Here is a 24,133-nt window from a genome sequence, read left to right on the forward strand (position 1 = left end):
GCCGGAGGAAGACTGCGGGGGACCTGCCCATGCTGACACAGGTAAGTGTTACCTGCTATTCGCCACCTCACAGTGGTGAATAGTAACTCCATCAAATTCCGAAAATACATAATTTTCGGAATTTTACGAATACCATAACTTCCATATCCCCATACTAATGTATGGGGAGTGTGGAAATTAACGCTGGGGGACTTAGCAAGGAGATATCAGTGTTATCTCCTGTGCTAAGTATCTTCATGAATACTAAAATAACGTTATTTAAGGAAAATGTCCTTAAAAATTTTATTTTAGTGTTGATGAATAGGCCCCTTGGTCTTTCAAATAATGCACTGGTCAACAATTATAAAATGTAAATTTAATAAAGGTAACAATGGTCTGGGTGACACAACTGTACACAATACACCAATAATGTTTTCCTAATAGCTAAGTTCCGAAATGCTAGCGGCTAGTAAGATACAAACTATTGACCATTAGATATTCCATTTTCAAAACCAAATATAAATGTTAATAAACTAAATAAACTAAACTACTTTGCTCCTTTCTCTAGGGAATACTGAAATAATTACACAGTGATAAAATCATACTCTTGTATTATAAAATAAAAACTAGCGTAATATACGCACCAAAAATTTCTACTTGCATGTAATAAATGTATGGACCCATGTCCTTGTACTCTCATTTGTTATATGCATGGTTTAGCGCTTGCAAAGATCTAACCTACAGATTTGCAGAAAGTTATGATTTGCCCAGTTAACCTACCACCATTTTTTAGCAAGGCATCACATAATCCAGGTTCTAGGTATAACCCAAACAATGGATTTAGATAATTCACTTCCTTCATGATCATCTAAATTATATTCCATAAGAAAAATCAGATTCTGAAAATAGCTTTATGCTACTTGGAGCACAAATTGCTTGTACAACAGTCTTATTTACATACCACTATGTGCAGCTGAAATTGTTTCATCTGTGCAGAATTAGCATGCTACATTTGTCTATGCATTGGGATAGTCTTCAGGTTTCAGTGCTGCTTTCAGATTAGCCCAGAAGATTTGTTGTTCTTCCTCCTCTGTTGGCCACTCCAAGTAGGTTTTTGTGTTCATGAGTTTCCTCAGTTTGTAGAATCTCTTTGGAACAGTTGACTTTTCAATTGGCTCCAAAAGAACCAAAATGGCAGTATCATTGTTCTCATCAAAAAGACGAAAGTGAGAGAACTCCAGCTCATATTTGCACCACTCACTGTGGACAAAGTGCTCGGACAATATAAACAGTGTTTTGTAGCTTTTCTCCATGGCATCCATAATGTTATCAATGATCCATTTGCCGGGTACAAAGTCACGCTTATGAAGACATACTCTGAGTGGAGGGTTTGAATTTTCTAGCTCTGGAACCATCATATTCTCAACCCATTCAAAGTCTCTTTCACTGTATGATATGAATGCATCATAACAGAGCTCTTGCTCAGGTACTTTTAAAGGCTTCCTCTTAGCTTTCAACCAGGCCCAGGTCATCTTCACATACCATATGACGTGGAGAAAGTGGCAAAGTGCCACAATAATGGCTATAGCTACTATCAAGAAGATGCAGGACAGTGCCAAGACCAATGTCTTATGGCACATTAAGAGCGGAAGATGTACTTCCTCTATCTGCTTACCTCTGACAGAAGAAGGAGAATCGCAGACATAATTTTCTGGCCATCCCAATAGAATTTTTTTATTATGTTTTATAAAATCCACAAATTGACATGAGCAGAAATAACTGTTGTCACTTCCATCCAGTCTTGTCAAATTTGGGAAGGAATCCAAATCTGCTTTGTAGAAGTCATTCAGTCTGTTTCTGCTAATGACAAGCAGTGCTAAGGTGGAGAGGTGTGCTTCGCCTGGCAATTTGGCTAATCTGTTATTTGATATGTGTAGTTCTTGCAAATCTGGAAAGCTGACAACAAACTCCTCCAGATTATTGGAATTTAAATCCAACAGCTGCAAAGTGACCGGAATGCAGCTATCGATACGTTTTAGCTGGCAGTCTGACAGATTTAAGTATTTCAGGTTTGCAGGCCACTTGCAAGAAGAAAGGTCGGATTCACCAAAATCATTTTGACTTAGGTCAATATTAACTAAGGTTGGTACCATGGCAAGTGCTTGGGAAACCTTGGATAATGACGACAAGACATTCCTGCTGACATTTAAAGTTCGCAACGATGGCCAAGCACCATAATTGTCGAAATAACAGGCTGAACTTGCCAAAAATAGGTCTGTCAGCAGGTTCCCACTAAGATCAAGGTACTCCATCATCTTAAAGGATTGGGAAAAATCGCAAGGCATCAAAAAAACTTTGGTGTCTATACAGGTAACACTTTTAATGTCATGCACTACTTTATACACAAAACTTAAGTCACTAAAAATATAAAAGTTTGGTATGTACAAGTTCTTAATAACGACTGTTGACACTGAGGAGTTAACATCTTTCAAAATTGGAGACGCATGCCCTGTTCCCCGAAGCTCTGAGTCCTCAAAAACAATATCGGTAATGTTTTTCTGAGAAGAGATAATTTCTATCAGTGTTGATCCACTTTCATCGGTCAGTAAGCAGTTTTTAAACATTAATATTCTCACACTGGTGTCACTGAGCATGGCAAAGCATTCTGTGTCACTATATGAATTGAAAGATGTATTTCTGATCTCTAGCCAGGTGACAGAATACGCAAGATCCTTTATTATTTCTGGTAGTAAACTTACATTTGCAGCCAGAATAATGTGCTCTATATCCTTTACTGTCTTTATGGTGCCATCTGTATATTGCCGGAGGTTTGTAATATTCAAGTAAAGTTCATCTAAGCTCAGCACACCATCAAAATCTTGTTCATGGAGAGCAACAAAGTCCAGATTTCCAAATTTTAAAGACTTCAGTGAGGTCAGAGTTGAGAATAGGGAGGTTTCACCAAGAGCAGTATAATGATTACCAAGCAGGTTTAAATGTTTCAACACGTGAAGATTTCTAAACCAAAAGGCTGACAAGCTGGTTAGGTTATTATAGGAGATATCCAACTTTTCAAGACTTGTTAGTGATTGAAATGAACTATTGCTGATGCTATGGATTTTATTGTGCTTTAGAAGAAGAACTCTCAGTTTCGAGTACAACTTCAGGTCTGTATCGTCAATCATCTGAATTAAATTATCGGACAAATCCAACCCATGTAATTGCCCTGGCAGTTTGGAAGGAATAGTATGCAGCTGCCTGGAAGAGCAATCACAAAATCCCATATGGTCACATGTACAGCCGGCTGTATCTTCGGAATGTGTCACAGTCACCAATGAGAAGATGAAGCAGTAACTGAAGATATAATACATCTTTATATATTTGGAATAACTAAAGGAAACAGAAATAAAAACAAAATTATTATTCTAGACATGTTTCTTCACGTGATTAAATGGCATTTACAGACAACCTCAGTCAACCTATGCAAGGACCCAACACTATTGATATATAATGTTACAGATTTAGTGGTCTATTTACTAAGCTGGGTTAGGAGATAAAGTGAACGGAGGTAAGGTACCAGCCGATCAGCTCCTAACTGCCATGTCACACCCTGTGTTTGAAAAATGGCAGTTAGGACATACTTGCCGACATCTCGGCAGGGGAATCCAGGAGGGGGCTGGCAGGTCCGTCCAGCAGGGAGGATGGGGGCGGGTCAAAGAGGCGGAGCGGGGCGTGCCGACGCGATCGCGCCATAGTGGCCCCGCCCCCGCTTTATAATGGCAATATTACTGGCATTAAAAGGCAGGGGGCGGGGCTACGATGACGCGATTCACGCTGAATCACGTCATCACACCCCCGCACCGCCCACTTTTGCGGCTGGCGCGGGGGTTAGCGGGGAGCCGGCATCTATTCCGGGGGACTTGCCTAGTCTTGCGGGGTGTCGGGAGCGGCACCCGATTTTCGGGAGGCTCCCGACAGTCCCGGGAGAGTAGGCAAGTATGAGTTAGGAGCTGATTGGCTGGTACCTTATCACCATTCACTTTATCTCCTAACAAAGCTTAGTAAATAGACCCCTTCATGAATTAAAAGCAACTTCAATTGGAGAACCCAGTTAAGTAAGAAAACATATATTCTCAAATCAAGATGGCATCCGTGATTTTAGTAGTTCATGCACTACTTACAGTATACAATGTTTTTTTTTAGCTTTAGTTCCTTTAACATGGTGATGTCACTGGGACCTATGTTATGCTTGCACAATACATACATTGCAGAATTGCAGTTTCAATATTCTTTTTCCTTTTCTCCACCCACCCATATCCAGCCTATTTCCCCTTTCAAGGCATGTTTCTGTTATTTATGTGCACAGTAACTTTTTTAGATAAATGAAGTTTGGCTAGTGTCAAATCTATGTTTTATATATGATATATTTATGCTGATTGCAAAAACTGAGAACTATTTTAGCTGGTTTTCATGATTTTTTTTGGTAGTGAAAATGCTGTTTTTATAATGAAATAACATTTTATAGTTTCTGAGTATTCTACATTATTGTTATTTTTGGACCTGTTAATTGCTTGTGTTAAAGGCTAAATGATAACACTAGCAGGTGTGTTTACTAAAGGGCTTCTCCTTATCTACTAAAACTCTCCAGTCTGTGATTGCAAAGCAAGGCCGTAACTAGGGGTCAGCAAGTGGTGCTGCCACCAGGGGCATCATCACTGCCATGTGGCACCTTTATTTGGCTTGCAAGATGTCTGGACCAACAGCCTACAGTACAGCATAGAGAGATTCAGCAGAGCCGCCCGGAGCATACTAAAGATCTCAGCTTCTTCCTGGTCCTGGCAACTTTATAATATTATTGTGACATCATGATGTCACACGTGGAGATGTGACTAAGGCCCTGATTCAGACCCACTCGCAAGCGGCTGTCCGCTCGCAAGTGGGTTGATGGTCTGCACTGAGCATGCGCACGATAGAGCCAAAATCACTCCGGGCCTTGCGGTTGAAAACCTCAACCGCAGGCTCCGGCTCGCAGTTTCGATGGTCGCGATGGTCAAGATCATCGCGGCCATCAAACTGCACGCTCGTATAGGCTGTGGGTGGTGACCCACAGCTATACGAGCGTCCAGGAGGACGCTCCATTTTTATGGAGGGCGGCCCTCATTCAGAGCGTGCGCTCTACTCAGAGCGTACGGCTCTGAATGAGGGCCTAAGTTATGACTCAGCCATGGAGCATAAAGATCTGCGTGCAAAACGGGCTTATGTGCAGCTCTGAAATAGGCCCTCTATCTTTATCATATCCTACAAAACATATACATATTATGCCACCATACAATTATAAGAACTAGCTGCTTGGTTTAACCATGGGAAGAATCATGGAAAAGTGAATTTTATCCTAAAGTAACATATTTTACCTGTGCAATGCACTGGATAGAAAATAGTGACATGCAGATACCCCAAGTCATGAATGTATTAATCTATCAAATATACACAATCAATAAAAACGAATGTAACACCTTAATCCTAACACATAAACACAAGTACATAAAATGATCACGTTAGATAAGTATTATGTATTTAAGAGTCTATGAACTGTTTAGCGCTGAAGGTAGGGAAGTGTGGGGTTCTGAATGTCTTACTAAGAAATAAATTGTGGGTATAATATATTTATCTTGTACAGTGTGTGTGATCCTCTTCATATTATTTATGCCGAAGTTAGGATGATTCAGTGTTAGTGAGGTCAGCTTAGTGTCAGTGCTGTGATCTTAGTGTCAGTGTTAGTGAGGTCGGCTTAGTGTCAGTGCTGTGATCTTAGTGTCAGTGTTAGTGAGGTCAGCTTAGTGTCAGTGCTGTGATCTTAGTGTCAGTGTTAGTGAGGTCAGCTTAGTGTCAGTGCTGTGATCTTAGTGTCAGTGTTGATGGGGTCAGTGCTGGTGATCTTATTGTTGGTATTGGTGGGTTCCGCTGCTAACTTTAATGTCAGTGTTTCCGAAGTCAGCTGGTAACCTTAGTGCAGTGGCATAACTGGGGGGCGAGCAGGGCACCTGGGTGGTGTCAGACCCGGGGAGAGGGGGGGCGCCGGCGGCAGTGCAGTCTGTAGCACTACAGACTAAAATACACCGGCGATGTGTTTGTTTTAGCAGGTAATAAGAATCAGACAGATTCTTATTGGCTGCTGCTCCCAGTACGCAGCGCCGGGCTGGAGCTCACTCTTGAGTTCCGCCTTACGGCTCCCACAGTGGGTGAAGGGAAAGATGTCATGACACCGTGATGTCTCTCCCATAGTGCCGAGCTGGATGGGAAGAGTGGACAGCAGCGGGCGCAGGAGCGGGGATTTGGGTAAGTATAATTTTGTGTGTTTTATGTGCAATGGGCACTACTACTGGGGGCACTGTACAAGGGGCACTACTACAGGGGGAATTGCATAATGGACACTGGTACTGGGGGGCATTGCATAAGGGACACTGCTACTGGGGACATTTCATAAGGGGCACTACTACTAAGGGCGCTGCATAAGGGGCACTTCTACTGGGGCATTGCATAAGGGGCACTACTACCAGGGGCCTTAAGGTACATATGGATTCAGGGCCGTAACTAGGGTAGTGCGACCAGTGCCATGGCACAGGGCACCGCAGGGCAGGGGGTGCTGTTTGGACCTGTCAATTTTCCTGTTTATTATCATTCTCACTTGTAGCTTCCTCTTCTTTTATCCCCAGCATCTCCTGGCCTCCCCTGTGTCTTCCCTGGCCCTTTCCCATGAGGCCATGGCCCTTTTTCAGGTGCACTATCTTGTGTCCCTATTTAAAAAATGGAGGGGGGGTAGGCTCTCTCTTGCACAGGGTACCAAAAAGTCTAGTTACGGCTCTGTATGGAATTAAAGAATGTCCCCAGAGTGACGAGAAACAGTGGTGTGTCATGTTGACATGCCCCCATTTTCAGTGGACACACCCCTTGCGGCGCACAGTTAGGGGGGGGCTCAGTTTTTCATCTTTTTCTGGGCTCCAAAGACCATAGTTACCCCACTGCCTTAGTGTAAAGCTGGGTACACACTAGGTCGACGGGCCTGCTCTCCAGCCAATCAGCTGACCTATCTGACAATTGGTAAGTGTATACACACACTTACGAATCGTCTGCCCGATGTGCTAGGCTTGACAGCTCAACTGGGCGGGTTTTTAAATCACCCACCCAGTTGAGCTGTCAATCATCACTGTGTCCCTACAGCATATGTATGGGCAATCATCGGATCGCCCGTACACACCAGCAGATGGCTGATATATCTTTCAATATATCGCCCATTCAATGGAAGGGGCGATATATCTATCAGTGTGTACCCTGCTTAACTGTTGGTGGTGTCAGGTTGTGACCCTTATATTAGTGTTTGTAGTATAAAGCTGGGTGTACACTATATGATGTGTGTACCCAGCACCATACACACTGCATGATCCGGTGTACGACGACGTGATGTAACAATACAGGTTGCATGTAACAGCATCGGGTGCAGAACAGCAGATGGTACGATGCGATAAACAACCATCTTTAACGACGGATCAGCAAACAAACTATACGATGTATCATTCCGATTTGTGGCTTAACCCTGTGACATTAATGTCAGTGCTGGTGGTGTAATTTATATGATACATGGCCATTTATTGTGTAATTCTGGTCAGGTTCTCGATATGAGGACACTCATTGCGACATGCGTCAGTACTGTATGTTAGAATGCTTACAGTTAACTGATTTTTGTTAAGAAGAGATGTAATGACATGATGACACTATACGCTTTATTCTAGACACACACAGCCAGAGCCAACTGATCCACAAAGCTTTGGGCATTTACTGACATGTAAAATGTATTTTGCACTCCTTTACGTTACCTCCATTATAACAGAACTTCCTAATAGTTGCAGCACAGTGAACATGACAGCTGCTGCTCCAATAATAACATAGTAAAAGATGAAGACATATAGAATAGAAATAATAATGAGACACAAACAAAATCATAACTTAGTTACAACATATCAGAGTCACCCTGGAGCTTCGGAGTTGAGGGGACATTTCTGATAAGAGGCTGATTTTCTGTTCCCTTCTCCTTCCCTGGCCCCTGCCCCCGGTCCCTGCCCCCTGTATCTGCTCAGTGTGACGGAGACTGAGGTTTCGTTTTTCCCTTCTTTTGAATGCGTAAAAACAAAAAGCCAGAAAGCATTTGCTGTGCCAGAGACAGAGAGGACAGTGTTATTATTATACTCCTAAACAGAATATGTTTGTTTTTCTGTCTGTGCCTGATCTACCCTTATCTGTGTGTGTTGGAGCATTTAATGTAAAGAAAACATATGAACTTGGTTACGATCAGAACTCCGGTTCCTCTAGCAACACAATTTTTCAACTTCTGTTTAATAAGCACCAGGAGGATGCAGAACCGATGACACTAACCTGCAAACAGCTTTTCGGTGCAGCTTAATCTGTGGCTGTGTGTCTGATTCTTCTAAGCCAGCTACAGTACATGCTTTATACTTCCAGGCCACAGACCGCAGGTTGTGAGAAGCAAGGATCTAAATGTCAGACTGTGGAGTGAGCAGCACTTCCCATACTGTGGGCGGAGAGTTACAGCAGTGCATACCACGGCCCTCATAATCACTGTACACAATGCTTCTTTCTCCTGTTCCAGGTGTTGTTATGCTCAGAGTACTGCACAAATATATTGGGCCATGTGCGGGATATGTGCTGGGGGTAGTTTTCTTGATAAATTTTGAATTATTTTTAAACTGTTTGGACAGGATGTATTAAGCATAACATTTTGGATGCAACACATCTCGCCAATGATCAAATGCATTCTGGGGTTTAGTAACACTGTGTGCGTGATCATTTAAGCAAAGGACAGCTCTTCTGATAAGAGCTCTTATGCTGTGTCAGGAGTCAGGACTTTCGGGTTTATGACCCGGGAGTAAAACCTGAAAGTCCCTCTGCGCAAAACTCATACCCCTGTCACATCGCCAAAATAACCCAGGTTATTCCCGGGTTGTTGCCGGGTCGACGTGATTTTTAAATGCACCAAAATGAATAACCCGGGTCGACTGACCCAGTATTTCTACCTGGGTTAAAAGGAGGGTTATGTGGCTCTTAAATGGTACAGACCCAGGATATTTGACCCTGCTCTGAGAAAATAGTGCTGTTTGGCTTTTTCCAGTCAGCTGACCAGCCTGCACACAGAGCACATGTCTCTGTATTTACATTACTGTCCTGCACTGCACACTTTGCACACTTTGCACACTTTGGGGAAAAGGCAGCTAATAATAAGCTAAATACAGACAGCACAGTGTACTATATTGCACTTTACTTTCGCTTTGGAGGAATCATGGCAAACTAGTGATGAAGAAGTAATGGAGTTGCTGTGGATCAGGGGTGAGGAAGAAATATGTAAACAGATAACTGGCACTGTCAATGATGTGATAACTTATCATAACATAAGCAAAACGTTGGCTGCATCTGGATTCATCAGGAGCCAACAGCAGGTTGTCAATAAGCTGAAGGCACTGAAGAAGCAATTTCATAAGGTGAACGACCACAATAGATAATCGCAGTGGTGCTGCCCACATGGACTGGAAGTTCTTTGAGCTGTGTGCCAATGCATTTGGCCATACTGCATTAAGCAGACCTGTGACATTGTCATCTAGTCTGGCTGCAGCTGAAACTAGCCAGGTCTCTGCTGCTGAACTCCTGCCTGCTATAGTGACCTCAGAGGGACGGTCATCTCCGCCACCATCACCAACATTGTTTGGGGATGACCCTACACCCACGGCGGCTGATCCACCGATTGTAGAAGCCGATGTCTCACCTACAACACAGGTGGCTGTTGAGGCACAGCCTTCAACTAGTGAGGGGGCAACAACCGCAACCCAGCCTTTACGAGGATCATGTACGTCACATTGATATATTTTTAACAGTAAAAATGAAAGTCAGGGGAGGCAGTGACTTCCCTGCTTACTTTTTCTGCTCCTCCCTTATCAAAGCTCATTTGAAATTGTAAATTAATAAAAAAAAAAATACAATAATCATAATTTTAAAAATGCTAAATTTTGCAGAGTGTATGCAGTGTGTAGGTGGGAGGATACCACAAACACGCTTGCTAACATCACTACTGTTTTGTATATCCTCACTGCAAATCGCATTTTGAATGAATTATTCTATCTCTTGTGCCCACAGTATATACTGTACCACCAAGGAGGAGGAGGCCAAATAAAACTGAGCAGGCAGCCAAGGCCATGACGAGTGTTCTGCTGGTAAAACTGGAGCAAATGGATGCAACTTTGGCAGCCAGGGAAGATGCTCGCATGGAGCGTAACATGCAGGCGATCCAAAATATGCAGAACAATTTTCTGGAGCAATTCCACAGAGATGCTCGTGAGCGTCAGAGGGAGAGCCAGGAATTTCTCTGGTCTCTATTTGATTGCACCTTTCCAGTTAGCGAAGGCCAACGCTCAGGGCCCCCACATCGTCTGCCTCACCAATACAGTCACTCTTATCCCCAGTATAACCCTGCACCTTACCCAGCCCCATACAGGTATGCTCATCCCCAACCTCCTCCTTCAGAAAGGCCGGAAAATCCCAATGAACCACTTTTTGTAATTTGCCTTAATCTATTATTTTTACATACTGTATATTTGTTTGTTTTCTTGATAATATATTTCACCTTACTTTTTACTTGAAATAATATTTTATATGATATTTGCTATGTTTATTGCAAATAATTCTAAGGTTTCGCACCTCTTTTGTTAAGCTTTAAAAATGTAATATGTAATCCAAAAACAAATTGTAACACACGTCTATTCGGTTTTAGCTGTTGTACATGGGCAGTTTAATGTCAACAAACGTTCTAATTTTTGAATACTATAACTAAAAAAAAACATTTAAAGCAACAAAGATGAAAGGTTGGCCATTATTGAAGCCCTAATTTGTTCTGCACTTGCAGTATGGTCCGAACGCATTTTCCTCAACCATTCTTGCAGAGCTTAGGATGTGAATGTACGTAATTTGATTTTGGGACAGCTGGACGTGTTGCGTGAAGCCCTTCATCAACCATCTTCTTAAAGGGTAGGCTGCATCACCAATTATATGGACCGGTACTTCCACTCCATCAACTGTTTTAGATTTCTATTTTAAAAAAAGAAAAATTGCATTCAGAATAGGACCAGAATCGTCCATGAGGGGCAGACTGGTGGGCACAGAAGGGGTGTTGTTGTTTGTAGGTATGGAATATTTGTGTACAATGGTCACTGAATCACATTCTTTAGGAAACATTAACCGCTGTATAAATGCTCATGATGACAGGTTACAAAAATATACGCATGAACAACAGGGCCTGCTATTATAAAAAAGATGAATTAATATTTACTTACCTCTTTTGGGAAAAGCCAGCCACCTTGCTTGTCCTCTGCTAGCCAGAAAATTTGGGAATTGGCAAGTACTCGAGCATCATGTGCCCGTCCAGGCCACCCTATAGAGACATCTGTGAAGCTGAGGGAAAACAAAAATTAGTTTTAAGAAAGGGGCTGCCAAACTAAAATAATAAATAAAAAATGGACAGAACAGTCTTACCAATATTTATGATCCACCACAGCCTGTAAAACAATGGAGTGCCATCCTTTTCTGTTGTAATAGTCTGCATGGTTTCACTAGGGGAAATTATAGGAATGTGGGTACCATCAATTGCACCTGCGCACTGTGGATATCCACGGGCAACAAATCCATTTATTGTGTTCTGTAAACGCTGTCCTTGGGGAAGACAAATAAATCGATGGTATAGACTTTGCACCAATGCCCGTGTGACCTGACAAACAACGTTGCACACTGTCGATATGTCCACACCAAAGAGGCACAACAGGGTGCGATATTCACCCGGAGTAGCATACCACCACAAGGCAATGGCTAGCCTCCTGCTTGGCTCGATTGGTTTCCGGAAGTTAGTGGTCTGCCTAGAAAGTGCTGGAGTCAGTAGATTCAAGAGGTACTGGAAGGTCAGGCGCGACATCCTCAAAATTAAGTACACTTTGTATGAACGCTTGCCCATGCTGCCACCTCTCTTCCGACAATCTTCGGTCGGAAGAGAGGTGGAGGTTCAAGATAGTTGTCACCAAAGCAGTTATGAGGGATCTCCTCCTACGCAAATACTGTCTCCGCAAAATATCACTTTCACCCAAAACCTGCACCCTCCTTGGACTTGGAATATAGCTGCAGAAGAAGCTACAGAAAGTGAGAAGCACTAATAACCTCTCACAGGCTAAATCCACAAGCAGTAGAGCAGAAACAATCATAAATGCAGGACTCTGTGCTGTGACATGTGCACTGTTGGCCATGATTGCTGCACTGCAAGCATTCCCCAGCCCCTCATTTTCTTTACTGAAAACGTCATCATAATTGTGAGCCAATAAAATCCTTTAAAAATGACATCACACTGTTTTAACATGGGAAACCCGGGTTGAGTTAAAAGGCACCAAATCTGCAATAACCCGGGTTATTAAGGTGATCTGACCCGTTTTTGCGATGTGAAAGGAGTATCAGGCGTCGGTCAGTGCATGCGCAAGCCGTGGGGTACCCTGGGAGGGATCCTATTGGATCCATCTCATGGAAGTTTTCCTAAGTAGCCCATAGGATTCTATTGGTGGATCGCCATCTATCGGGTCCAAGCTTCAGAAAGCCAACTGCATATGGAAAATGCGGTCAACCCCCCAAAAATTAAATTTTCAGGGGTTTTACCTCACTTATAGCTTTAATGCAGTTGTGTGCTTCCTTCTCTCTCCCCCTCCCAGCCAGCAGTGAGTCTCATAGTGATGGCCATCGGTAATTAACAACCATCGATGGTTAACTGCCAACAGTTGATGGTTTTGCCATAGATGACAGAGAGCCAATAATTCTTCACCATTGATGGCCTAGTGGGACCCGATGGTTGTTTTTTTGTTTTTTTTATGGGAAGGAGCTTAGCCCCACCCACATTTCTGATTGGCCTGCAGCCCATTGTATTCCTAGCAGCGGTGGCCATCTCAGAGTGCAAACCATTGATGGTTCACCATGGGTGGTTTTTATGCCATCAATGGTAATCGCAGATGGAACCATCAACGGTGACCCCACTGATGGCCATCCCTAGTCAGTCATGGGTGATGCTTAGGGACGCCCCTTGCTGCTGGCTGAGGAGAGTTATGTCTTATTTATATAGTTAAAAAAATGGTGTGTGTGTTTGTATATATATATATATATATATATAAAATTTATTAACAGTTATTTATATAGCGCACACATATTCTGCAGCATTTTACAGAGAATATTTGCCCATTCACATCAGTCACTGCCCCAGTGTAGCTTACAATCTAAATTCGCTATCACATGCACACATACATACTAGGGTTAATTTTGTTGGGAGCCAATTAACCTACTAGTATATTTTTGGAGTGTGGGAGGAAACCGGAGTACCGGGGGAAAACCCACGCAAGCACAGGGAGAATATGCAAACTCCACACAGTTAGGGCTGTACTGGGAATCAAACCGACAACCACAGTGCTGTGAGGCAGTAATGCTAACCACACATATACAGTATATCATTGTAAAGTCTTTTTTTAAACTAATAGATAAAACTATTTAACCAAAAATATAAAAAGTAAGTGCTAGTTAACCCATATTCAGTATAATTTTATTTTAAAATCTGCAGATTTGGTGATAAAAATATACTGAATCATGTTTAAATAGCTCTTATTTACATAATTTGTTTATCAAATAAATCGACAATTTTGGGGATATTTGTAGAAAAATATTAACCAGTTAAATGTTTATTTATTGTTGTTTTAAATGTTTGTTTGATTTTTTTAAAAAGTGGATTTTTTCATTTCTTGCCAACAAATTGAAACACAGCTTTTGAAAAAAAAAAAAAAATAGCCTAACAACCATGGATTGTATAACATCTATGGTAAGAATGATTTTGCACGTGTGCCCTCTCAAAATATATTTCATAATTAGCATTAGGGTATGTGTTTACCACAGCACATTGCTTTATTCACAATTAAAGCAACATTACATTTGTATTGTTCATTTATTTAAATTCATTTATAGGGTATGATTGTGACTGTTGGGATTGGCATTGCAAATAGATGTTATTGCCCATGAAACTTCAGCTGTCACAACATTGACGGCCCTGGGAGGGTGTCTACAGGTCACGTTATCCTCTTTGGGATGCCAGGTAAAGTATCTGTTATCTCCTTTCAGATACACTGTAAAGGTCTGCAGGAAGATTCCCTGGCCAAGTACGTAGATAAATGTAATATTTTAAATAGTTTGCATTGCTAATAGAACTTGAGGAGTTTTGAAAGTAGAGAATGTGCAGCAGATGCTACACTCTAACAGGTCCTATGCTTTTATGTTATGTTAAGATATTAGTTTTAAATGTGTAATCCGCTACTCAGAAGCACCTTAATACATGGTGCCATCTTTCCGACGACATTGATGTAAGGATAGCATTGCCGGCCGCTGGTATACAGGAGGTCACGCTACACTGTAGAGTGGAGAGTCTGTACTGGCTGCAAGGTGTGCACTCATTATTGATAGGCTACTGCCACCACTAAACTCTAAGAACGTTCCACCATTCTGGGGGATACAAGTTGCCTCTTGTATGATGGAGCTGCATGTGTGGGTATATGAAGTGCGCTACTGCTCTGCTTCCATGATGCTCCTTTAATGAAGCATCTGTCCTTTACCAAGTTGGCCACTGTTAGGTCTTCTGCGCATGCCACTGTGTTTGAACGCCACAGTACTTACATGGATGTGTAGTACTTAGCACTGGGACGACCCTACAATATCCTGCATGCTGCCATTATCCGTACATGACCGGCTGGTCCGCTGTATACTCCACTCCATCTCCGCTACCTACTGGTGTTACTGTGAATACAGCTGTACAATCTGTGCACTGCAATAAAGCCAAGCTCCTGTTTAAGTCTATCCGCCTGGTGTGCCTCAAATACTTCTTTCCCCTGCTGTCTACTATTTATCACCTGTGTACATCACAAAATAATACGCACATATCAACAGCATGTGTACTGTAATACAGTATACTTAAGAAGTCGCTGACACTGACATTTACCACTTGCGTGTATGTAAGGAATCCTTCATGGATTGTAATAATGTATTTATATCTCAGAAACACATCTATGAGGCTAAATGATGTCCAAGGATTCACAATGCAATGTGTTCCTCAATATGAAAATCTACAATGATTCTTGTTTGAGTGTCACAGATAGATGATGAGGCCGATTCAGATTTGCACGTTGCTGCGACCACTTTAGTGGCTTTGCCATAGCTGCATCTGCAACTTTATGCTAATGCTAGTATCAGCCCTTTCCCTGGTGTACAAGCATGTTTGACTGCGCAAGAGGTGGGACGCCCATTTGGTGTGTCTTTAGATGCTACCATAAGACGTACTCTGTCAGAGTGTGGCCTCCAATGTAAATGATTAAACTTCTGAGTTCGCAAACACTTCTGCGACATGGCTGCAACACTTCCATAACACGCCTATAATACAGTGCATCACTGAATAACCACCTGCAAGTCACCGCCCAATACATTTATGAGACCATGTGTCTCAATCACTACCGTGCATTTGTGCATACACATCATGGGACACATGAGTTGTGTGACTTTCTAGTGACTTAGATACCTGCGCAGTGGAAAAACATTAACCAATTGCACTAATATCGGCATTGCATGAGACTCCGAATCAGGCCTGATGTGTCCAAGAGTTAAGGCAGAGCCATGGGAGGGAGGTACAACATAGGAATGGCCATCAAAGATTCACTATCGGTAGTGCCATAGGTGCTTTCCATTAATGGCATGAAACTATCGATGGGAAACAATAATTGCTTTGAACCATTAATGGGCCTTCCTGCTGTGGGACATGGTGGGCCTATCATGGAAGGGAATAGGAGCTGAACAGATCGACAGGGGTCATGGCTAAGCGTTGTGCCCCCTGTGCTGGAAAAAAATTCATGGATTTCTGACATCAAAGCATCTCTGACATTGTTAGTGGGGAACCATCAGACCTCTGCCATTAATGGCAAAACCATTGATAATTGGTAGCAAACCATCAATGATTGCTAACCAACAATGAGTGATGAGCTGCCCTGAGACATGTGTGGTATGCTTTGTCTATAGACATCAGGTCGACATGGGAATATTGAAATTGTCAAACTGGCTACATGCACATGTACATGTCACCTAAATAATTACTACATGTGCAAGTGCAACCGACATAAATGTCAATGTGCATGATATATAGGTAGGTATGTACGTACACTGAATTGCCAAAAGTCATGGGATAGATACCTAGCATCATGTATGACCCCCTTTAGCCCAGTGAAGTGCAGCAACTTGATGTGGCATCGATTCAACAAGTAGACGGAAGACCTCTGGAGAGATGTTGACTCATTTTGTCTGGATAGATTCCTGCAGCTCTCTGAAATTTGGAGGTGCAGGATCTTGGGTGCAAAAGGACCTCTCGACCACATCTCTTAAATGCTCAATTAGATTCATGTTGGACGAACGTGTTGGCCACACCACTCATTGGAACACTCCAGAATGCTATTCAAACCAATTCTGAACAACTTGGAGCTGATGACATGGTGCATTATCCTGCTGGGATATTCCATCTTTGTAGAGGTACATGAAGTCCATGAAGGGCTGTAAATGGTCATCAAGCAATGTAATGTACAGTAGCAGTTACCAGTCAATGACATGTTCTGACAGACCGATGGACACAACCCATGTCACGTGAATACATCCCATACCATTATGGAACCACCCCCAGCCTGCATGGTGCCCTGTTGACAACTGGGGTCCATGGCCTCATGGTGTCTGTGCCACACCCGAACCCTACTATAAGCCTGAAACAACTGTAACTATGAATCATCAGACCACGCTACATGTTACCAGCCCTCCAGTGTCCAATTAGAGACATCATGATCCCAGGTGAGGCACTGTGTCTGGTGTCGTAGTTTTAACAGGGGCATTCTGGTGGGTCTTCTGTTCCCATATCCCATGGAAGCTAAAGAACGCTGCACTGACTGGCTGGATATATGTCTGGTACCTCATGCATTGAATGTGGACGTGATTTGATCCAGTGTTGCTTCTCTGTTATCACGAACAATTCTGGCCAGACACAACTGGTCATGTTCATTATACACCATGGTGCTGTCCACTGTGGATGGTAATGCCTTCCATGGGGTATTCCAGCTACACACATGACACCATAAATCGAGGAATGTTGAATGACCGTGCAACTACAGAAATGGAATGTCCCATCTGTCGGGCACCCACTGTTCGAACTACAATAATTCACATCGCCTTTGCAGGTTTGGCCATTTCCAAGACATATGGTGATGCCACCTTTACATACTGCTATCCCAAGACATTTGGCACTTCAGTGTACATTGCACAGCCTACATGTGTAGGAATTTAGGTGATTTACAGAATTACATATTTGTGGACCTAAATGGTAACTATTAAATCTATATATATTGTGATGAAAGGGGTTGTCTCTCACCTGAATTGCCCAAAATTCCTGTGGGATCAGCTCACTCCAGAGGCTGAAGTGAAACCTGTGCTTTCTGCATTAGCAGTGGCAGTGTGGTATTCTAGGTTTTCACATTTACACAGATCCAGCTGGAATAATTACTGGTGCACAGAAAGGGTTTAAAACTCTCACACACCTGATATTCCTTGCTCCTGATACCGGACAAGCTGGCCAGGTGTCATGCCCAATACAGATGATGTGCTGGATGTGCTGGAAACCATCACCCCTCAGGTTCCTAGGGACTGCTCTAGTTCGCCTGGTCCTACAAAATTTCCGCTGGTGGACAACTTGTCAGCAAAATGGCAAAAAGAAGCGAAAGCCTTAGATTGCAATAATCAGGATGTGTTTTCTTCCCTGCCTGGGCACACTGCCTTAATAGAGCACAAGATAAATACACCTGGAGGAATGGGTGTAAAGCGGTGACCGTATCGCATTCCTGAGGCACGGCGAAAAGTTCCCTGGCAAGAAGAAAGTCCAGTCCCTGTACTTCTTGCTAGACCACTCGGATGTCGCACTGGCTCTTGTAGGGATACATTGTCCACAGAGTGGCGGGGAAAAGTACAACCCAGCGTCCGTAGGAAATATGGACGTTTCCTCTAGAGGAAGTAAGAAAACTGAAGGGTGTCGGCCGTCACCAAGGAATACGTGCACTTCCCAAGTTTGGAAAAGTGAAAAGGGGGGATGTGTGGTGAGAGGATTTGCCTCTCACCTGAATTGCCCACATTCCTGTGAGATCAGCTCACTCCAGGGATGGCTGGAGTGAAACCTGTGCATTCTGCATTAGCAGTGGAGGTGTGGAATTCAGGTTTTCACATTTACACAGACCCAGCTGGAATAATTACTGGTGCACAGGAAAGGTTTAAAACTCTCACACACCTGATGTTCCTTGCTCCTGATGCCAGACAAGCTGGCTAGGCGATTGGCCGGGGGTGGTGGTTAGCATTAGGGTGCCAGGACCTGGAAGGTCCACAGAGATTGTATCTGCTGACTGTTGAGCACAAGGAGTGCAGGGACATTTACTTTTATGTTTATTTGCTTATTTTCTGTTATGAGCCTGTGTGTGTCCAGGCCTATGCTCACGTATGCCAAGGTGCAGTGCTTGTTGCCATTAAAAGCACTGCTTTACCAAGTACCTGCCTGTCTGGAGCCCCCATTTCTATACCCCAGGTTACAAATATATATATATATACAGTCAGGTCCATAAATATTGGGACATTGACAGAATTTTCAGATTTTGGCCTCTACTCACCACCACAATGGTTTTGAAATGAAACAAACAAGATGTGCTTTAACTGTAGACTTTCAGATTTTATTTGAGGGTAATTACATCCAAATCGGGTGAACGGTGTAGGAATTACAACAGTTTCAATATGTGCCTCCCACTTTTTAAGGGGCCAAAAGTAATGGGACTATCAACTCAAAAGCTATTTCATGGACAGGTGTGGGCTATTCCCTCGTTATTTCATTATCAATTAAGCAGGTAAAAGGTCTGGAGTTGATTCTAGGTGTGACATTTGCATTTGGAATCAGTTTCTGTCAACTCTCAATATGAGATCCAAAGAGCTGTCACTATCAGTGAAGCAAGCCATCATTAGGCTGAAAAATTAAAACAAACCCATCAGAGAGATTGCAAAAACATTAGGTGTGGCCAAATCAACTGTTTGGAACATTCTTAAAAAGAAAGAATGCACCGGAGAGCTCAGCAACACCAAAAGACCCAGAAGACCACGGAAAACAACTGTGGTGGATGACAAAAGAATTATTTCCCTGGTGAAGAAAAACCCCTTCACAACAGTTGGCCAAATCAAGAACACTCTCCAGGAGGTAGATATTTATGTGTGAAAGTCAACAATCAAGAGAAGACTTCACAAGAGTGAATATAGAGGGTTCACCACAAGATGCAAACCATTGGTGAGCCACAAAAACAGGAAGACCAGATTAGAGTTTGCCAAACAACATCTAGAAAAGCCATTACAGTTCTGGAACAACATCCTATTGACAGATGAGACAAAGATCAACTTGTACCGGAGTGATGGGAAGAGAAGAGAAGGAAAGGAACTGCTCATGATCCAAAACATACCACCTCATAAGTGAAGCATGGTGGTGGTAGGGTCATGGCATGGGCATGTATGGCTGCCAATGGAACTGGTTCCCTTGTATTTATTGATGATGTGACTGCTGACAAAAGCAGCAGAATGAATTCTGAAGTGTTCCGGCAATATTATATGCTCATATTCAGTCAAATGCTTCAGAACTCATTGGACAGCGCTTCACAGTGCAGATGGACAATGACCCGAAGCATACTGCAAAAGCAACCAAAGAGTTTTTTAAGGCTAAAAAGTGGAATGTTATGCAATGGCCAAGTCAATCCCCTGACCTGAATCCGATTGAGCATGCATTTCACTTGATGAAGACAAAACTGAAGGGAAAATGCCCCAAGAACAAGGAGGAACTGAAGACATTTGCAGTAGAGGCCTGGCAGAGCATCACCAGGGATGAAACCCAGCGTCTGGTGATGTCTATGCGTTCCAGACTTCAGGCTGTAATTGCCTGCAAAGGATTTGCAACAAAGTATTAAAAAGTGAAAGTTAGATTTAGGATTGTTTAGTTTGTCCCATTACTTTTGGCCCCTTAAAAAGTGGGAGGCACATATAGAAACCGTTGTAATTCCTACACCGATTTGGATGTAATTACCCTCAAATTAAATCTGAAAGTCTGCAGTTAAATCACATCTTGTTTATTTCATTTCAAAACCATTGTGGTGGTGAATAGAGGCCAAAATCTGAAAATTCTGTCAATGTCCCAATATTTATGGACCTGACTGTATATACAGCTGTGAATACAAATTACAAAAGCATTCTCCATACACTAATTACTAAATCTGAGACCCATTTACCATGGATTAGTCAATATACAACTAGTAGTGTTGAATCCACTAAAAGGGCCAAAAGATGGTGGCCTGTTATTAACTCTGATAATGAATTACCAGCTTTGAAAGATAAGCAACTTTTACCTAGTTACACTAAGGATACCAACATCAAAGATATTTTGGTACCAACATTTGACATATTATGGAATGCATAGTGACAAATTATATTATGGAATACATATGTCAATATACTTTGTAGTGATATCTTGGTGTAAGTTTACGTCATTAGCAATGTTGGTTGCTATGATTTATTAGATGCACCTGTGGGCTGTGGCCAGGAGGGCTCAGTAGGGTGTGTGATCCACGCCCTGCGGTCTCTTTAGGGGCCGACTACACACAGGTGCATGCACTAGGCAGTTTTCACACAGATTGGGATGGGAGTGTCTATATATGTTTGTATGTGTTGTATGTTTAGTATACATTTGTCCCTGAGGAAGGGGGTTGTCCCCGAAACATGTCGGAATAAAGGAAGTTTTTTTCTATTTTACAAGTCTGACGAGTGCCGCCTATTGCTTTTGGATATATGGTTTCCATTTCTTGGATTCAAGGAGGGCACCACAGCGCTATTGAATACATTGATTTATTTTTCCTGACTCACGGAGTGCCGTGCTGAGGATTGCAACTATATATATATATATATATATATATATATATATATATGCACAGCCCCCCCCCCGTTATAATATTTTCACTACAATTTCACAAAGAGCTTCTCAGACATAACATGCTCCATACCTGCTTGGCATAACATGTTCCACACCACCTGTCATAGTATACGCCACACCCCTTTGCATAGTATGCTCTATCCCCCACCTGACACAGTATGCTCCACACCCCCCTGGCACAGTATACTTCACACACACCCCTAGCATAGTATACTTCACACACACCCCTAGCATAACATGCGCCACACCTGGCATAGCATGCTCCACACCCCCTTGGCACAGCATGATTCACACACCCCAGGCATACTATGCTCCACACCCCCGTGGCTTAAGAAGTCCACTCACCCCTGGCATAGCATGCTCCATACCCCCCTGACACAGCATGATGTACTCTGTACGCACACCCTGACTGTAATAACTTGCTTCACCTCCCCCTACTGACATAGCACATGCTGCACCCCCCAAATGACATTACACATGCTGCACTCCCCTTCCCCCCACGGAGGTGCAGTTACCTGGTGACTGTGAAGCACATGCACATCTCTGCTGCTTTGCTTGTCCCATGCGTACCCAGTGCCCAATCCGGAGTGCGGCAGATGCAGGGCCAGATTAACAATGGGGCTGATGGAGCTACAGCTCCAGGCCCCCAATCAAAATAGGCCCTCCAACTGCTGTGTTCCTGCTGTGGACAGGAAAACATTTTTCCTGTTACAGAAGCCTGCAGCCTGTCAGTGGCGTCCAATTCTCCGCCCCCACCAGCCGCGGCCCGCACCCCCCATCCCTCGCCCCTTCCTAGCTGGTGCATCGGCAGATCAAATGCGCCAGCATAAATTGGTGACATATGGCGACGCAGCCCTCCTGCACCGCATATGCAGTGACGCGGTGCCTCTTTCCTGTGACATCAAGACATGTGACGTCACGAAGGTGCCACCCACCACCACCGCCGCACCCGGAAGGAAGCGAATCAGCTGTAACAGTTTATCATCGGCAGCTCCATGAAGGCAGGTGACTGAGTCTGAGGTAAAGTGTCAGACCTGCCGGCTGGCAGCCTGCCTGCTTGTATACAATTATGCACTGTGGGCTGAGGCTCTAACCATATATTATATATATATATATATATATATATATATATATATATACACACAGTCAGGTGCATAAATATACAGTCAGGTCCATAAATATTTGGGACATTGACAGAATTTTCATATTTTGGCCTCTATTCACCACCACAATGGCTTTGAAATGAAACAAACAAGATGTGATTTACCTGCAGACTTTCAGATTTAATTTGAGGGTAATTACATCCAAATCAGGTGAACGGTGTAGGAATTACAACGGTTTCTATATGTGCCTCCCACTTTTTAAGGGGCCAAAAGTAATGGGACAAACTAAACAATCCTAAATCTAACTTTCACTTTTTAATACTTTGTTGCAAATCCTTTGCAGGCAATTACAGCCTGAAGTCTGGAATGCATAGACATCACCAGACGCTGGGTTTCATCCCTGGTGATGCTCTGCCAGGCCTCTACTGCAAATGTCTTCAGTTCCTGCTTGTTCTTGGGGCATTTTCCCTTCAGTTTTGTCTTCATCAAGTGAAATGCATGCTCAATCGGATTCAGGTCAGGGGATTGACTTGGCCATTGCATAACATTCCACTTTTTAGCCTTAAAAAACTCTTTGGTTGCTTTTGCAGTATGCTTCGGGTCATTGTCCATCTGCACTGTGAAGCGCTGTCCAATGAGTTCTGAAGCATTTGACTGAATATGAGCATATAATATTACCCAAAACACTTCAGAATTAATTCTGCTGCTTTTGTCAGCAGTCACATCATCAATAAATACAAGGGAACCAGTTCCATTGGCAGCGATACATGCCCCCGCCATGACACTACCACGACCATGCTTCACTGATGAGGTGGTATGTTTTGGATCATGAGCAGTTCCTTTCCTTCTCTTCTCTTCCCATCATTCTGGTACAAGTTGATCTTTGTCTCATCTGTCCATAGGATGTTGTTCTAGAACTGTAATGGCTTTTTTAGATGTTGTTTGGCAAACTCTAATCTGGTCTTCCTGTTTTTGTGGCTCACCAATGGTTTACAACTTGTGGTGAATCCTCTATATTCACTCTTGTGAAGTCTTCTCTTGATTGTTGACTTTGACACATATACATCTACCTCCTGGAGAGTGTTCTTGATTTGGCCAACTATTGTCAAGGGGTTTTTCTTCACCAGGGAAATAATTCTTTTGTCATCCACCACAGTTGTTTTCCGTGGTCTTCTGGGTCTTTTGGTGTTGCTGAGCTCTCCGGTGCATTCTTTCTTTTTAAGAATGTTCCAAACAGTTGATTTGGCCACGCCTAATGTTTTTGCTATCTCTCTGATGGGTTTGTTTTGATTTTTCAGCCTAATGATGGCTTGCTTCACTGATCGTGACAGCGCTTTGGATCTCATATTGAGAGTTGACGGCAACTGATTCCAAATGCAAATGTCACACCTAGAATCAACTCCAGACCTTTTACCTGCTTAATTGATAATGAAATAACGAGGGAATAGCCCACACCTGTCCATGAAATAGCTTTTGAGTTGATAGTCCCATTACTTTTGGCCCCTTAAAAAGTGGGAGGCACATATTGAAACTGTTGTAATTCCTACACCGTTGACTCGATTTGGATGTAATTACCCTCAAATTAAATCTGAAAGTCTGCAGTTAAAGCACATCATGTTTGTTTCATTTCAAAACCATTGTGGTGGTGAATAGAGGCCAAAATCTGAAAATTCTGTCAATGTCCCAATATTTATGGACCTGACTGTATATATACACAGTATACACACTGTATATATATATATTTGTCCAGTATTTGTAATTGATATATATATACATATGCAGTATATATAAATGTAAATATGTGTGTATATATATATATATATATATATATATATGAATTCATATATGTATATAAATT

General features: G+C 42.7%; 1 protein-coding gene and 1 pseudogene across 1 annotated transcript; one reads left to right on the forward strand and one right to left on the reverse strand.

The window, feature by feature from the left end:
• Positions 1 to 204: 204 nt before the first annotated feature.
• On the reverse strand, positions 205 to 8,508 carry TLR2 (toll like receptor 2). Its single transcript, XM_088475375.1, has 2 exons — positions 8,407 to 8,508; positions 205 to 3,369 (listed from the first exon to the last, which is right to left on the reverse strand). The coding sequence occupies exon 2, from the start codon at positions 3,348 to 3,350 to the stop codon at positions 996 to 998; it is 2,355 nt and encodes a 784-aa protein (XP_088331501.1). The 5' UTR covers positions 3,351 to 3,369; positions 8,407 to 8,508; the 3' UTR covers positions 205 to 995.
• LOC148521338 (uncharacterized) lies at positions 7,653 to 15,310 on the forward strand (annotated as a pseudogene).
• Positions 15,311 to 24,133: the final 8,823 nt, after the last annotated feature.

The sequence above is a fragment of the Taudactylus pleione genome, unplaced genomic scaffold (genome assembly GCF_031769625.1).
Source record: "Taudactylus pleione unplaced genomic scaffold, aTauple2 ptg000170l, whole genome shotgun sequence".
NCBI classification, from domain to species: domain Eukaryota; kingdom Metazoa; phylum Chordata; class Amphibia; order Anura; family Myobatrachidae; genus Taudactylus; species Taudactylus pleione.